Below are 15,047 nucleotides of genomic sequence, written 5' to 3' on the forward strand. Positions count from 1 at the left end.
TTGCTAAGTAACAACTGTTTACAACTAACAGCAGTATGTTTGTTTTACCATATAACAAATGCAGAAAATAAATAGGTCATTTCAGTAAGGAGTTTTACCTGCACCCTGTTTGGTCAGGTTCTGAAGAAGAGTATGACAGCAGGACTAACTTGGATTAAATTCCAAACCTATCACTGCCCCTAAGCTTTCAGGTGTGACACTAGAACAACTAAACAAACTGGAATAAGCCAGAAAGGAATACAGTTCAGCGGAAAAGAAAAAATGCTTTACAGACCAGCTGGAACAAAATTACATTTTGATGAATGAAAATAATGAAAAAGTGGAGCTGAACCAGATACTGCAACAGTTGTATGTCTCAGTTAAAGAACTGATGATATGAGGTGTCTTGTGGATCATGTTTGAAGGTTCAGTAGCAGTGTTGGAGCCTTTAAACCCAGATGATGAGAGGAGAGTTCGTGCCCATGGGCCTGGCAGGGTTTATGGCTGAGCCAACTAACTTTTTTTCTTGGTTCGATCTTATGGTGGATCTTGCCTTGATGGTGGATCACTTTTTACAAGGCAACATCACCATGGCAACTTGCATGCCTGCTCTAGGGAAGGTTAGTTCTGGATTTGGCTCATGAAGTCTTTGACTAATTAGGGACAGCCTTTTGAGGGAGGTGGACCCCTCCCGTCCTTTTTGGATCACGTTTCTATTCCGCTTTCATGTTTCTTTTCCATTTGTGGCGTCAGTCACATGAAACATATCACGTTTTAGCCAAGGAAATGTTATCAAGAATAAAAAAGCAGTTATTACTGCAGTAAGATCGCGCATGGTGGCAGTAACTGTCCCAGGTCTTAATTCATTATGTGTGATAGACTGAGTTCATTACTGAAGATCACTGGATCATGGCCTTAGTAAAACCCTTGTTTTAAGCAGATAGTCTGCTTAGAGTTCTTTGAAACAGTTTTTGATCTGCTACCTGATGGATGCAATTTCGACAATAATAACTTACTTTGTGGATTAAGAAGTTTCTTATATACTTGATGTATACCCGTTTCAAGGTGCAGTGTGTAAGATTTAGGGGTTTCGCATGAATGGAATACAGTATACAAAGCATTGTTTACTAGTGTACACTCAGAAAAATGGATACAAACCTGTAGCTGGGGCAGCGCCCCTCTTGTGACTGGTGTGGTACCCTCTCAGTACCTTTAGGCAGGGAACATAATTGTACTATAATCCTCTGAAATGATATTGTCTAAGTTGTATTGACTCCACACCCCCTGTCTCGTCTCCAGGCTTTTTATCATATAGTTCTGTTCTAAAACATTAGGTTATGAAAAGGTACAAATATGTACTTTTCCACAGGGAAAACTTACACAATTGGACCTAACAAATTCTAACAGTGTTTAATCACCTGTAACTACGAATTGTTGCGCGGCTCTAGAGAGTGGCTTTTGCATTTTTTTAACGTTGATGTGAATCAGACACTGTGCACTGGTTAAAAGACATATATAAAAAAATCATTTTGTGTTTAGATGTTTGAGAACCCCAATTTAGACAAATGTGGATCATACTTATTATTTAGCACAAGAAAAAGTAAAGGAGGGTGAGTCCTGATCATTAAAGAAGTGAAAACCTGATGGCCACCAAATGTTCTACTACATGCTTGGAAAGGGAGGGGTGAGGGGTAATCATTGGGTTGCAGTGTTACTAACTACTTTCACACTGCATCTTTAACATAAATCTGGTACGTTTACCAGTACACGTGAACTAAGATTTTCATGATTGTTCATACTGTGGTGTATTTTACACAAACTCTTGGCTGGTTGATGTTCAAATGCCTGATGTCCTTGTATGTTTATGTATTTTCAGGACAACAAGGAGCAGCAGATGAAGGATGGAACGTATGTCCGCCCCTTCAGGCTCTCATACTGATGGCTGACCGTTGTATTTCACTTTAAATCTTTGTGTCAAATATTACCTGTAGTTATAAATAAACATCCTCTATTGTTGAAGGTGTGTGCAGCTGCAGGGAGGTTTATTGAACAAGTTCTCTGGTGTACATTTTCATTAGAGTTGAAGTTCCAATAGCATGTTGTTATCTTTCCATTCATAATACAGTTCCCATTTACAGTGAGTCAGATTTACCTCTTGAGAAATAAAACCTATATTATTATTTAGTGCTTTCAGTTTTAGCACATATTTGCTGAGAGGATATCCGAATGTAAGAGGAGACCCATTCCACTCTGCCTTATTCCACACCTGCTATCTGAGAAACCCTATTGCAAAGTGTAACCACATACACAATGGCCAGTTCTACTTGCTGCTGGGTCTCCAGTTTGGATTGAAGTGACTCTTGAGAGGCTCCCAGCATTTGTAATAGCTCTTGTCCAGACGCTGACACGTCTCAAGTCCCCACTTGGTGACAGCCATGCTGAAGGATGATTCAAACATGAAGGCCTATGACAACCACAAGAAGAGCAGGTTTTACCCAGGGTGAATGTTTCACAGTAAAGCGTTAGTTTTGATTAAAAATCGAATTCATACGATGTTCCCTTTAATGCAGATGCACCCAAGGATGTCTGAAATTACTTGCACTGGACAAGACTAAGATAAAAACGATAGAACCCCAGGGTTAGCACTATGAAAACGTCATGCCTAAATCACCCCACACTGAAAAACTCAAAACCTGTGTTGAGATAAAAGGCTCATGTTCTACACATATTTTTGCTGTGTTTCTTGTGTTCGAACAGGCTGTGCCTTTAAGACTGATAGACGTAAATATCTCTGTTCTAATTGGCTGCTTTGTGTTGTTTCTCCTTCAAAAAGCACTCAGGGTTGCAACACTCCATATAACTTCAGCATGAATGCACAGGGCTAAACTGCTATAGGCTTATGGAAATGTTTTTTGTGACCTCACAAAAAAATAAAAAGGTTTTTGTAGCTAAGTGCATGGACTTCAGGAATGAATAGTATGTTTTGGAATTTGAACAAAAATCACATACAACCTCAAGCTAATTTATATCAGAAGAGAGGAACGTTACCGAGTGTGTTTACATGCACTTAATAATCCAGTAACTGCAGAAAAAAAAATCAGATTTTGTTAATAATCCAATCAACGCATTTAAATGTGCTTGAGGGATCAGATAATGGGGAATCTCACAGAAGAAGACGTAAAATAAAACTAACTTAATGCCGTGGCTTAAAAAAACAACATTGATTCAGTTTTCCTGAAAATATGAACATTCATCAGACAGAAGATGAAGAATATTTAAATCCTTCATTTGCTCGCTTATTTCCAGTACCGCCGATTGTTTTCCACCATGTGCAGAGAAATCTTGATTGGATTTCTTAGATTTCCAGACTTTACTCCAGTCTAAGAAATTGGAATATGCTGTTTACATGACCATTTGAATAATCAGACAACTGTAGAAATCCGATTATGATCGGATCATTAAGTGCATGTAAACGCACTCATTAATTTGTCCGCTTTAAGTAAGTTCAGATAAACTTGTTCATGTTCCTATCAGTGTTATTTATGACCTATTTTTGTACATCATGTCAAAAAATGAATAGAATTCAGGTTTAAAGATGACGTCTGCTACTGTTTTCAGTTCTGCAATGTTGATAATCTTATACACAAAAGTGTGTTTTCTGATTTAGGCATGCAGATTGCAGGATGCTGATTGGCTTTCATTGCTTATCTACAGCAGCCTTGTGCAAAACTAAAGCGCACACACACACACATATGAATGGATGGCACACACACACACACATATATATGAATGGATGGGAGAGTACCATTGTTCCTTCAGCAACTCTCTCTGGTTTGAGCTCGGCTGTGCTGTTCTTTTCAAAGCAGTCGAAGTCAGGCCCATGCGGGGTCATAATGCTGTGGAGACTCGCCCCTCCAGGCTGGAAGCCCTCCTCTTTTGCCTCATAGTGACCCTTGATCAAGCCCATGAACTCGCTCATGCAGTTCCCTGAAACACAAACAGGGGGAGCTCTAAGACAACAGTCTATCTGTAAGGAGGTGATTTTTTTTTTTGGTAGTTTGAGTGTCAGTCAAACCTCCAGACTTACTGTGATAGTAAGGGGGCCGGAAGGTGCGGTCTGCGACCCCCCAGCGAGGAGGGAAGATCACAAAGTCGGCGATGGCCACACCTGGCCGAGTGGACTTGGCGGTCAGCACAGTAAAAATGGAGGGATCCTGAAACGGGTTTACACACACATTTTGAATTTGCAGTATTAAAGGGGAATTCCACCCATTTAAAAAAAATCTGCAAGGTTAACCGGTTCTATATAGCACCAAAAGGGTTCTACTGTTGGTACAAACTTGGCGTCCTAACAATAGAATAACCATTTTTGGTTCTATGTAGAACCATATACAACACATTCTCCATCAATCTGGAGAACGTTTTCAGATACAAAGAACCCTTTGTTCACACAAAGAGTTCTGTGAGTGTTCATTGTTCTAGAACCATTTACCAAAGAACCCTTGAAGAACCAACTCTTTTAATATAATAGAACTGTTTTCCAAAAGGTTCTATATAGATCTACATGTGTAAAACGTTCTCATTTAGCTCTATACAGGACCATTTCATGCACAAAGAACTATTTAAACATGAAATGGTTCTGTATAGAACTCATGGTTCTGAATAGATCCATTGCCTTTACTAAAGAACCCTTGAAGAATCACCTTTTTAAGGGTGCCATGTTCAGCAGTTTGGAGTCACTTGCCATATTAACAGTCTTTAATATTTTATATCCATAAATCTAGTGAACGTTAGTACATATAAGCTGCATCCGCTGGTGAAATGTTTGTTTAGATTGATGGAGAACATGTTGTATATGGTTCTATAGCACCAAAAGGGTTCTTTTGTTGTTACAAGCTTGACATCGCAACCCTTTTTAGTGCTATATAGAGCCATTTTCAAAAAGGTTCCGTATAGAACCGTAAACTTCTCCATCAACCTGAAGAACCATTTCACACTGAAAATGACCATTTCAGCCGAGAGTGGTTCTAAATAGAACCATGGGTAGTGGACATCAGTACACTACTTACAAATGAAAGTTAGCGAGTCCACTGCCTGATGTCTCACGATCGTTCTGAGATTTTGGCCAAAAATGTACAGGTGTATGCAAAAGTTTGGGCACCCCTGCTATGGTCAAAGAATTTTTGATTTTTTTTAAGTGAACATGATGTAAAACATTTTAGAGCATGATTACTGTGTATTAGCTTAATTCAACATGTTGGAGGGAAGAAAATGAGAACATAAAATTTGGCATAAGCACAAGTTATGGCACCTTTAATATTGGTATGCTTTATTTTATATTTCCCAAGTTCTTCACTAAACTGTACAGACAAATACCATATTTAAGGTTCCTCCTTATGGAAGATGTGTTAACTTATTTTCACTTAGAAAATCAGCAAAGCATGTCATTTGGCCAAGGGGTGTTCAAATTTTTGCGTAGGACAAATTCATTCATGGTGTGGTTGGTTAGTGTAGTGGTTAACACCTCTGCCTTCTACACTGTAGACTGGGGTTCAATCCCCACCTGGGTAAGCCAGCTACACTACACCAGTCAGGGTCCTTGGGCAAGACTCCTAACACCACCTTCGCCTACCTGTGTAAAATGATCAAAACTGTAAGTCGCTCTGGATAAGAGCGTCAGCCAAATGCCATAACTATAAATTCATTCATGGTGGAGGGGTACATGCAATGGGTTTAAGGCAAAAAATAGTCCCCAGAGAAAAAGTATCAGCTTTATCACTATTTTACCAACATCAACATTTCATATAAAAGCTCAAAAAACTCCTGTAGGTTCTCTGATTGTTTTGGATAGTAAATAAAATGGCTATGTTTTCAAGGCAGACATCGCAACCCCAGCTTCCTATTTGGACACAGTTTGCTTGGAAGGTCTATAGATGATCTACGAATACTTATATTATTTACACACTTTTCGGTGATGTTCAGTTGATTATCAACAACTTTGAAGTCAGGGTTAGATTTAGGAGTAGGTGTAGGTTTTGCTTTGTGGTTAGGGTTAGGTTTAGGGTTAGGTTTCATAGACTCTTTCAAGTTCATTTGCATTTAATAGATATTTAGTTGAGTGTTAAAGATAAACAGATAAAAAGATAAATCTCACAGACATTACTAAGCATCTACAGTGGACCATCCAAATAAAGTGTTACTGACATTATTTATAGCCCATCAATTGAGTTGGCCTTTAATCCATGGAATGAATCTGATTCCAGCAAGACAACATCTGTAGTAGAGAGATGTACACTCAGCAATACTCACTGCATGATCGAAAGCCACACAGTTGATCACCATGAAGTTCTCCAGGTTGTATTTGTAAGGTGTGTAGTTTCCATGCCACGCCACCACATTAAATGGAGAAAAGTCCTGTAAAAGCCAAAATGTGGCTTGAAAAAGGATGCATTGTAACACATTTTGGATTGGCCTGGAATGATCACTGCAAATTGCCCCATGTTTAAGAGCAAAGGGAGAGGAATATTGAGTATGAACATTACAATGACCTGAATTTGATTTTTAATTTGCTCTGCCTATTTATTCCTCACAATGTTTTCAATGTGTCCAATTAATGCCCTCGATAAAACTTCTCAAACTTTTTCCATTTTTCTGCCCAGACTCACACAGCAAAATTGTGAAGTGGTTATAGAGTGGAGAAATTTCTTTATTTTGATCGTTAAAAACACAGCAATTTTATATAGCCCTCTGTTGATAATGTTGCAGTGAAGAGACATTGAATGGTGGCTGTAAAATCAATATAATTCATTACAGTCAAGACTGCCTGCAGTCCTGACCCTCATACTCCCCCCGCTGCTTCACTAGACAGACAAAGCTCATACTGTGAGACACATCCCAAGTCACAACTTAAAGCACAAACAGACACGAACACAAACTCAGACGCACAACAGCGTGTTTTTTTATAGAGTTACATACGTTCTCACAAAGACATACCCTGTGCACCCTGGGGGCCTCCTGGACCCCAAGGTTTGTAATCTCACAGACATTACTGCTCGCAGGATAACTCCACCAGACTTGATTAAAATAGAAAAGAAAACACCCGTACACACAAAATACAAACAGATTGGCCCAGTCAAGCAAATAATAAGTTAATTTGAGCAATTTCAGCACTCAGCAGGAGAGCAGAACAGCAGGACAAGCAGCAGCCTCTCCCTCGAGATGGGGGTCTGACAACCTCTTACATTTTAAGAGAGGAGAGATAGTGGGCTAGTTCTGCCCAGGAGCAGGCAAAAAAAGAGCGCTCCCTACATATCCGATGTATTATAATGTAGAATGATACCATCCTCATGGTGTGCTTGCTCTGATGTGGCAGTTTTCTGATGGTAAATTTCTCCTGCAAGCCATCGCAAGTCGGTCCAATTAGACACGCAACAGGGCACTCAGAAATGTGTCGAAATTAATGCGTAACTCAGGAAATCTGTTCCAGGTGAAAAGATTTGTGCAGTGAAAATGCAGAGGATGTTAACTAATTAAACCCAATTATGACCGAAGACTGGCAGGGATGGAAGCTTGAGGATCCTTTATCAGGGCAGGTAGTGGCTTTATTGTTGGAGAACTGACAGTAAACATGACAAAGAAGCAGACACGAGGGTTATGTGGATGGGATGTTGAAGAGAGGAGGGTTTGATGAAGGGCAATATCATAGAAAAAACATCTTTGGTTCCATAAAACATCGTTTGTAAATCAGAGCTTTCTAAAGATTAAGGAACCTCTAGACACCAAGTTCATATCTTTAGAACTATGCATTACTGTGCAAAAGTCAGAGACCACCCTTTTTTACTTAATTTCTAGTCAAAATTGCCATTAGATAACTAAATATAATATCGATGATTTCAGTATGCAGCGTGTCCATCCTTTGCCTTTCCATTCTTTTAGGTAGACTTGCTTTCAGCTTTTTCGAGAAGTCTGCAGGGAACCTCCAAAGTTCAGTCTTAGAAGTTGGTTACTTCAACACAATGGCTCTTTTGACTGGACGTTATATGAATTAAAGGTTGTCTCTGATTTTGCACAGTACTGAATGTCCAAGCCAAGAACCATTAAGGAACCTTCATATTCAGTAGAGTAGAGGGAAGGAGAAGGGGGCAAAAGAGACTATGAGCAACTTGGGGTCAAGTCCTTTGCTCCTGGGCACATTCGCTTACTAAACTGGAGTCTAACAGACTGCATCTCTTCTGTCAGAAGACCAATTTCCTATGCCTCATGGCCTTACAGTACATAAATAAATGCTAATAAACTCTTCTAGATGTGGTCAAGTTCTACCATGTAGGCTCATTCAGGACATATAACAACAGGAGCCTTATTAGCGCAGTGTACCTGTTGACATGAGAAGAGCTTCCCTTGGTACTTGTTGATGATGGTGTAACCACTGGCTACTGTGCGTTCTTCAAACCAAGCCACTGGTATCTGGAAGTCCCGGGGATTCGCTAGTCCATTAGCCCCTTACATAAAACACAAGGCATCATAATGAGCAGATAATGCACTGCTTCAGTGGCTCAAACAGAACATACACTAGGAAAGAATCACAGAAGAACACAGCTTTAAAATCTGAATCTGTTAAAGAAGTGCCTAAGTGCCCAAGTCGTACCTATGGGTCCTAGGTCAGGGAGCTCAAAATGAGCTCCATACACCTCTAGGATATAACCTCTGGTCTCACCAAACACATCCACACTGAAGCGCATCCCTTGCTGAAACATTTCACAAAAGACATAACAGTTAGGTAATGAAGTTACATAGTGGCTAATAAATGAAGGAATATGTAATAAAGTCACCTGAATGACACAGATCTCATTGGGCTCCACCATCATCTTTCCGAATTCTGTGGTGATCAGGATTTCACCTTTTTGGGGCACTGAAACATACAGATTGCATTTATACTAGTCCATTATCAGTTGAACTTGATATTTATGTGATTTAGAAGAAGATTTGGTCAACTTTAAAACATCCTATCTAAAAAAGTTTTTAGAGCACAGTTGAAATTTTTGCATGGTCGCATGAATTAAATAAAAAAAGTTTTGTGAATTTTTTTGACATGATCTCCAAAGTCCTTGGTGAGCTTGGGTAGAATAAGCCAATAGGATAACAGCCATCCTTTAAAACATATGCTAAAAGTCTTAAGTAATGAAGATGAAGATGTGTTTTATCAGGCTCTTGCAAAAGAGCTTTAACAAAACAGAAATAAAACTGCATTACAACATGGCTATGGGGACTTACCAATGAGGAAATCACCATCTGAGTTCTGGAAGCACCTAGAAAATGATAACAATGCATGACTTTTAGCATATATTTATTTCAGGATTATAGCCAGGCATGCAAATTGGGTCTGACAAGTGAGGGGATCAACGTCCAGTGGCTAAAGCTTACTTACAATATTTCAATGTAAAGTTGTATAAACAAAGTATGTGTACAATGACTATCACCGATATCTCATATTTTGTATGTCAATATTAAAGCATAAAAACAAATGATATTAAGAGGAATAATATTATTGTACATATTCAGTATAGAGATTCAGGTCTGTTCCCTAATACAATGGCATTTTGCTATATGCATGTTGCTATAAAAATTTAGCAAAATTCCCAAAATTACAAAAAATGAAGGACTACTAAAAGCTGTTGTGGCATATATCAACAAACATGTTATAGATTACATGTTATATGTCAACAAAATGTATATGTGTATATACATTATATATATATTTGTGTGTATATATAGTTATAGTAATTTATTATTTTCAAATGTCTGACATATTTTTTACAACACACGTATGTATCTTTTTCGTATAACCCACAAAATTTTCTTGCATAATATCTAAAAGTGGAGGGAACAATACCCTCCCAACCGCCCCTGAATCTGCACCAGTGATTATAGCATACTGTACGTTATGTGACGGTATTATCATTGGTCAAACGGATCCTAATGCAGTAAACACTGACCTGTTGATCATGGAAGTGTTGCAGGTGTATATGTGGACGGCGATCCCACTGCGAGACTTCGAATCTCCAGCCCCGCAGATTGTGTGCAGACCCTGAAACATCAGACAGCTGACAGTTGGAGACCACCAGCCTTTACAAAATTAAGACAGACTGCTGTGCCACTAGACCACAAGAGGGAAGTGTTTGGCTGAAACTCACCGATACAAAATCCACTTTCTTCTCAGAAGCTTTGGTGACAGTGAATGGCATCCATCGGAGCTTAACGAGGAATGATTAATTGATTATTGAAAAAAGAAAAAAAACTACTGAAATTTTTGGTTAATTATTAGAATTTTGACATAAGCATGTGCATATATTACACTGTATAAGTACATGGTTGGGGTCAGTTGTTTTATTGTAATTCTCAGAGAAAGATGTGAATGTGCTACAGAATTACTGAACCACAGAATTCTTTGGCTAATTGTAAGAGTATGACATTAAGTTCTCATGAGTACCTGATTGGGGTCAGGCTCTACTTCATTCCAGTTCTCTGAGAGGTTTCCACAGTTTATTGGAGTGAAGGGTTTGTGGCGTACAGAGGGCAGTATGCGGTACAGCCAGCTGAAAGCACAGAAATACCTTATCCATTCTGACAGTTGGCTCAGTGATTAGTTGACTGAACGTTGACTTGGTATTGCATCTGTACACTGCCTTTGGAAAGTTTGGAATCACTTGCCATATTAACATTCTTCTTATTTTATATACAATAATAGCTTACAGTGTGGATATTACAAAATATTCACTAAAAGGTTTTTTAGATATTCTAATTAATATTTCAAGGTAATAGTAAATAGTAATAGTAAATAATACACTGCTATTCATCGATTTGCTTGCCATTTCGAATAAGATGAACTCTGGATATTAACTGTACACACTTAAAAAGGGTTCTTTATAAAGAAAATGGTTCTATATAGAACCATGAACTTTCAAAGAACCCTTTGTGTGATTAAAAGATTCTTTGCATAGAGAAAGCACTCTTCATATTGATGAACAGCGTGTTTTATATGGTTCTATATAGAACTCTTTTCAAAAGGATTCTAAATAGCACCAAAAACAGTTCTTCTATTGTTACAGGATTGACATGGTAACGATAGAAGAACCCTTTTTGGTGCTATATACACACTTAAAAATGATGGTTCTTCAAGGGTTATTTAATAAAGAAAATGAACATAATTAAAGGGTTCTTTGCATCGTCAAAGGGTTCTTTAGATTGATGGAAAATGTGCTGTAGATGGTTCTTCTATTGTTTTGATGTCAAGCTTGTTACAATAGAAGGACCTGTTTTGGTGATCTATAGAACCCTTTTCAAAATATTGCTATATGGAACGATACAGCAACCCGAAGAACCCTTTTACAATAAAAAGAAACATTTAGGATTTATTGAGTGTTCATGGTTCTATATAGAACCATTTCTTTATTAAAGAAGCCTTGACGAACCAACATTTGTAAGTGTGTATATAGCACCAAAAAGGGTTCCTCTTTTGTTACCATGTCAAGCCTGTAACAACAGAAGAACCCTTGAAAAACCATCATTTTAAGTGTGTAGAATGGTTTTCAAAAAATGTTCTAAATAGAACCATCTACAGTACATGCTCCATCAATCTGAAACCATTTCAAGCTTGTAACAATAGAAGAACCCTTTTTGGTGCTATAAAAAATGCTTTTTGAAAAGGTTCTGTGCAGAACCACATAAAACAGATCCTCTGTCAATCTGAAGAACCATTTCACAATGCAAAAGAACCCTTTAATGAAGAATATATTATGACTTTTTTCAGTTCTGAACACTACATTTCTGGCGTCCTGTGAAGTTGCTCAAGATTGACACAGTGATTTTATACACTTGCCTAAAAACTGCTTCTATATTACTGAGAACATCCTCCAGCCTTTTGAATGGTAGAGTATATGGTGCATATGTGGTGGCCATATAGGGCAGGTATACCTTCTCTTATTGGTTGCCCGTGGGCAAGTGAAGGCGGAGCCAGAGAGTTGCTCAGCATACAGTCCATATGGACACACTTGAGGACTGTTCTGAAATAAAACAGTGTTGAATGAATGCAAGATGTATAAAGATGCTGAAGATAGGATTATATGTGTACATAAGGCCTTAGCATTACCTGTCCTTCAGGCAGTGATCCAGGACAGCGAGGATCCTCAGAGGCAAACTCATTGCCGAAGCCAGTCAGGTACTAAAAGGAGAAATGAATGATGATAATAATAATAATAATAATAATAATATAATCTCACATCTAACATTCTACAGTGTAAGCCTAATACTGCATCCTGCATGTCTTTTAATGACTTCAGAATTTCAGTTTAAAGAACATATATACATTATATATACTATGTACACCACAGCCTGCAGACTGAGATCAATTTTGAATATTATATAAAATTACATACAATAACTTCATTTCTATGGAGGGTGGGAAGGGGGTCCATTCTGAAGGTTGGCCCAGTGATTAGCTGACCATAGACTGACAAGGCATCTGTACACTATCAAAGATCTTCAAAAGAGTACTTTAGTAAAGGCAATGGTTGTATTTAGAACCATGAGTTCTATATGTAACCATTTCATGCTTAAATGCTCTTTGCATGGTGAAATGATTGTTCAGATTGATGGAGAACGTGTTGTGTATGGTTCTTTATAGCACTGAAAGAGTTCTTCTGTGGCTTCAGCTTGAGATCATAACCCTTTTTGATGCTATATAAAGCAATTTTCAAAAAGGTTTTACAATAGAACCATAAACAACACATTCTCCATTAATCTGAAGAACCATTTCACCATTCTAAAGAGAACCATTGCCTTTATTAAATAACCATCAAAGTACCATCTTTTGTAAGGGTGCACTATTCAAACGTTTGGAATAACTTACCATATTAACATTCTTTATTATTTTGTGTACATATATGCTGGGTCCACTAGAGCCTGCAGGCTTAGGTTCATTTAGAATGTAATATGAAATTACACCAATAGCGATTTTTCTCTGGAGGGTGGGGAGGGGGAGGAGAAGTCCAAATGAGGCTGTAGTCTAGCTTTGCGCTGAGTCATCCTGCCATTGCAGTTATGCCAAGCTGTTTTCAGTAAACTGGTGAACTTTGAGGACAGACGGCATGACAGATGACCACTGCACTCTTAAAAATGATGGTTTTTAAAGGTTCTTTAGTAAAGAAAATGGTTCAGTATAGAACCATGAACATTCTAAGAACCCTTTGCATGATTAAAGGGTTCTTCACACCATTTATATGGTTCTTCTGACTGATGGAGAATGTGGTGTAGATGGTTCTATATAGAGCCTTTTGAAAAGGGTACTATATAGCACCAAAAAACATTCTTCTATTGTGGTGATATAAAGCCTGTAGCAATAGAAGAACCCTTTTTGGTGGTATATAGAACCATTTTCAAAAAGGTTTTATGTTTAACCATTCTATATAGCACTCCTCTATTGTTACAAGCTTGACATCTTAACAATTGAAGAACCATTTCAAAAAAGGTTCTATATAGAACCATATAAAACACATTCTCCATCAATTGGAAGAACCATTTAAGGATGCAAGGAATCCTTTAATCATGCAAAGGGTTCTCTGAGTGTTCATAGTTCTATATAAAATCATTTTCCTTACTAAAGAACCCTTGTAGAACCATATTTTAAGTGTGTATAATAAGACTACTGAATGCACTGATATACACAAGGGCTTCACACAAAGAGATGAAGCTTTCTAAACACTGTGGTCAGTTTTTTATACTTTAGTATGGCCATGACTGTCTTCTTTCACTTGTATTAACTCAATAGAAAGTGTATTTCAGTGAAAATAACTGAATTTGAAATAAACCTAAACAGACATTCCTGCGGTGCTTTGCAGAGCAGCAGCAGAAAACATCTGGGCAGCTGCTGTTTGCAGCGATCTGATTGGTCAGGGTAGGAACACCCCCAAGATCTTTCATGCACGACTCAGCAGTGGTTACTGTTGTTATAATGCAGTCGAATTTAATAACCCACCTCCAATATCACTCAACCATTACACAGTTCAGGTACATATTAATGTGCAACCTGTATCAGATGGCTTTTTAAATAAGAACAACAGCTGTTGTGAACTATTTTGACATGCAATATCACATATAATGACATATGGACGCACACTGTGAGCGCATTGCCTAAAATACAGCTTATGCTGGTGCATTAGAAGAGCACATTTAGTGATCAGGTAAAAACATGTTTAGCTCTACTCACCTTCAGACCAGCCATTCTGTGCTTAGAACAGATGCAGGTTAGTTGTCTTTTAACTTTCCCAAGGTGGAGTTAACTTTTCCCAAGAGGCTGAGACTCAGGCTGTGTGCTGCAGATGCCCCTGTCCAGCGAGTCACAGTGATCAGAGAGTGAGCGAAGGAGAGAGGGAGAGAGAGAGAAGTAGAGACTCGGGCTGAATTTATCCTTTTCTCAATCTGGGTTCAATTAAGCTGAGAGCAAGCTTGTGACGTCACCAGCTGTCTGAGCTCTGTGTGGAGGGGGAGGAGAGATGGCCTGAGCACAAGTGTGCAAACAATCAGTCACCCAGAACAAACTCTGATGAAAGTTTCTAACAGACACTGCCTGATTAAAGTCACGTCTCATGTTGAGGGGCTGCAGGTAAAATAGTTTAGCAGTTATCATAGAACTAGACTATAGATAGATGTGAGTCACTGTCCCTCTGCCTCTTCACTGGCCCCATACAGAAAAAAATATATGTAAATGTATAAGTGCATTTGTAAGTTGTTTTTTTTGTGTAATATACTTCAGTGTTTGGAATACATTCTGGAAGGAAACAGTGTATTTAAAAAGTCTCTCACATATAAAACTACATGCCCATATATTTCTTTTCCAAGTGGGCGCAATAGACAGATAGAGAGAGAGAAAGAGAGAGAGATAGGAGAGATAGATAGATAGATAGATAGATAGATAGATAGATAGATAGATAGATAGATAGATAGATAGATAGATAGATAGATAGATAGATAGATAGATAGATCATCAAATCAAATTTATTTGTAACGCTTTTTAC

The 15,047-nt window shown here is 38.2% G+C and overlaps 2 protein-coding genes across 2 annotated transcripts in view; one reads left to right on the forward strand and one right to left on the reverse strand.

The window, feature by feature from the left end:
• Window positions 1-1,998, forward strand: part of ndufb4 (NADH:ubiquinone oxidoreductase subunit B4) — a 4,486-nt gene extending 2,488 nt beyond the window's left edge. Inside the window, exon 3 of the mRNA XM_017716414.2 lies at window positions 1,856-1,998. Within this exon, the coding sequence (XP_017571903.1) occupies window positions 1,856-1,918 (63 nt within the window). The 3' untranslated portion in view covers window positions 1,919-1,998. The remainder of the gene's footprint in view (window positions 1-1,855) is intronic.
• A 6-nt stretch (window positions 1,999-2,004) lies between these two features.
• Window positions 2,005-14,416, reverse strand: hgd (homogentisate 1,2-dioxygenase). Its single transcript, XM_017716400.2, has 14 exons — window positions 14,240-14,416; window positions 12,125-12,196; window positions 11,950-12,038; window positions 10,466-10,571; window positions 10,170-10,229; window positions 9,972-10,063; window positions 9,250-9,284; window positions 8,808-8,887; window positions 8,624-8,723; window positions 8,353-8,477; window positions 6,289-6,393; window positions 4,067-4,193; window positions 3,785-3,966; window positions 2,005-2,443 (listed from the first exon to the last, which is right to left on the reverse strand). The coding sequence occupies exons 1-14, from the start codon at window positions 14,252-14,254 to the stop codon at window positions 2,300-2,302; spliced, it is 1,332 nt and encodes a 443-aa protein (XP_017571889.1). The 5' UTR covers window positions 14,255-14,416; the 3' UTR covers window positions 2,005-2,299.
• Between the last annotated feature and the right edge of the window lie 631 nt (window positions 14,417-15,047).

This window comes from Pygocentrus nattereri, chromosome 24 (assembly GCF_015220715.1).
Source record: "Pygocentrus nattereri isolate fPygNat1 chromosome 24, fPygNat1.pri, whole genome shotgun sequence".
NCBI lineage: Eukaryota > Metazoa > Chordata > Actinopteri > Characiformes > Serrasalmidae > Pygocentrus > Pygocentrus nattereri.

Excerpts from the sequence above, each read along its gene's own strand:
- hgd (XM_017716400.2), bottom strand. Across the intron at positions 8,724-8,807 it reads ATGAGATCTGTGTCATTCAG|CAAGGGATGCGCTTCAGTGT; the intron begins GTGACTTTATTA and ends GAAATGTTTCAG. Across the intron at positions 2,444-3,784 it reads GAGTTGCTGAAGGAACAATG|GCCTTCATGTTTGAATCATC; the intron begins GTACTCTCCCAT and ends TGGTTGTCATAG.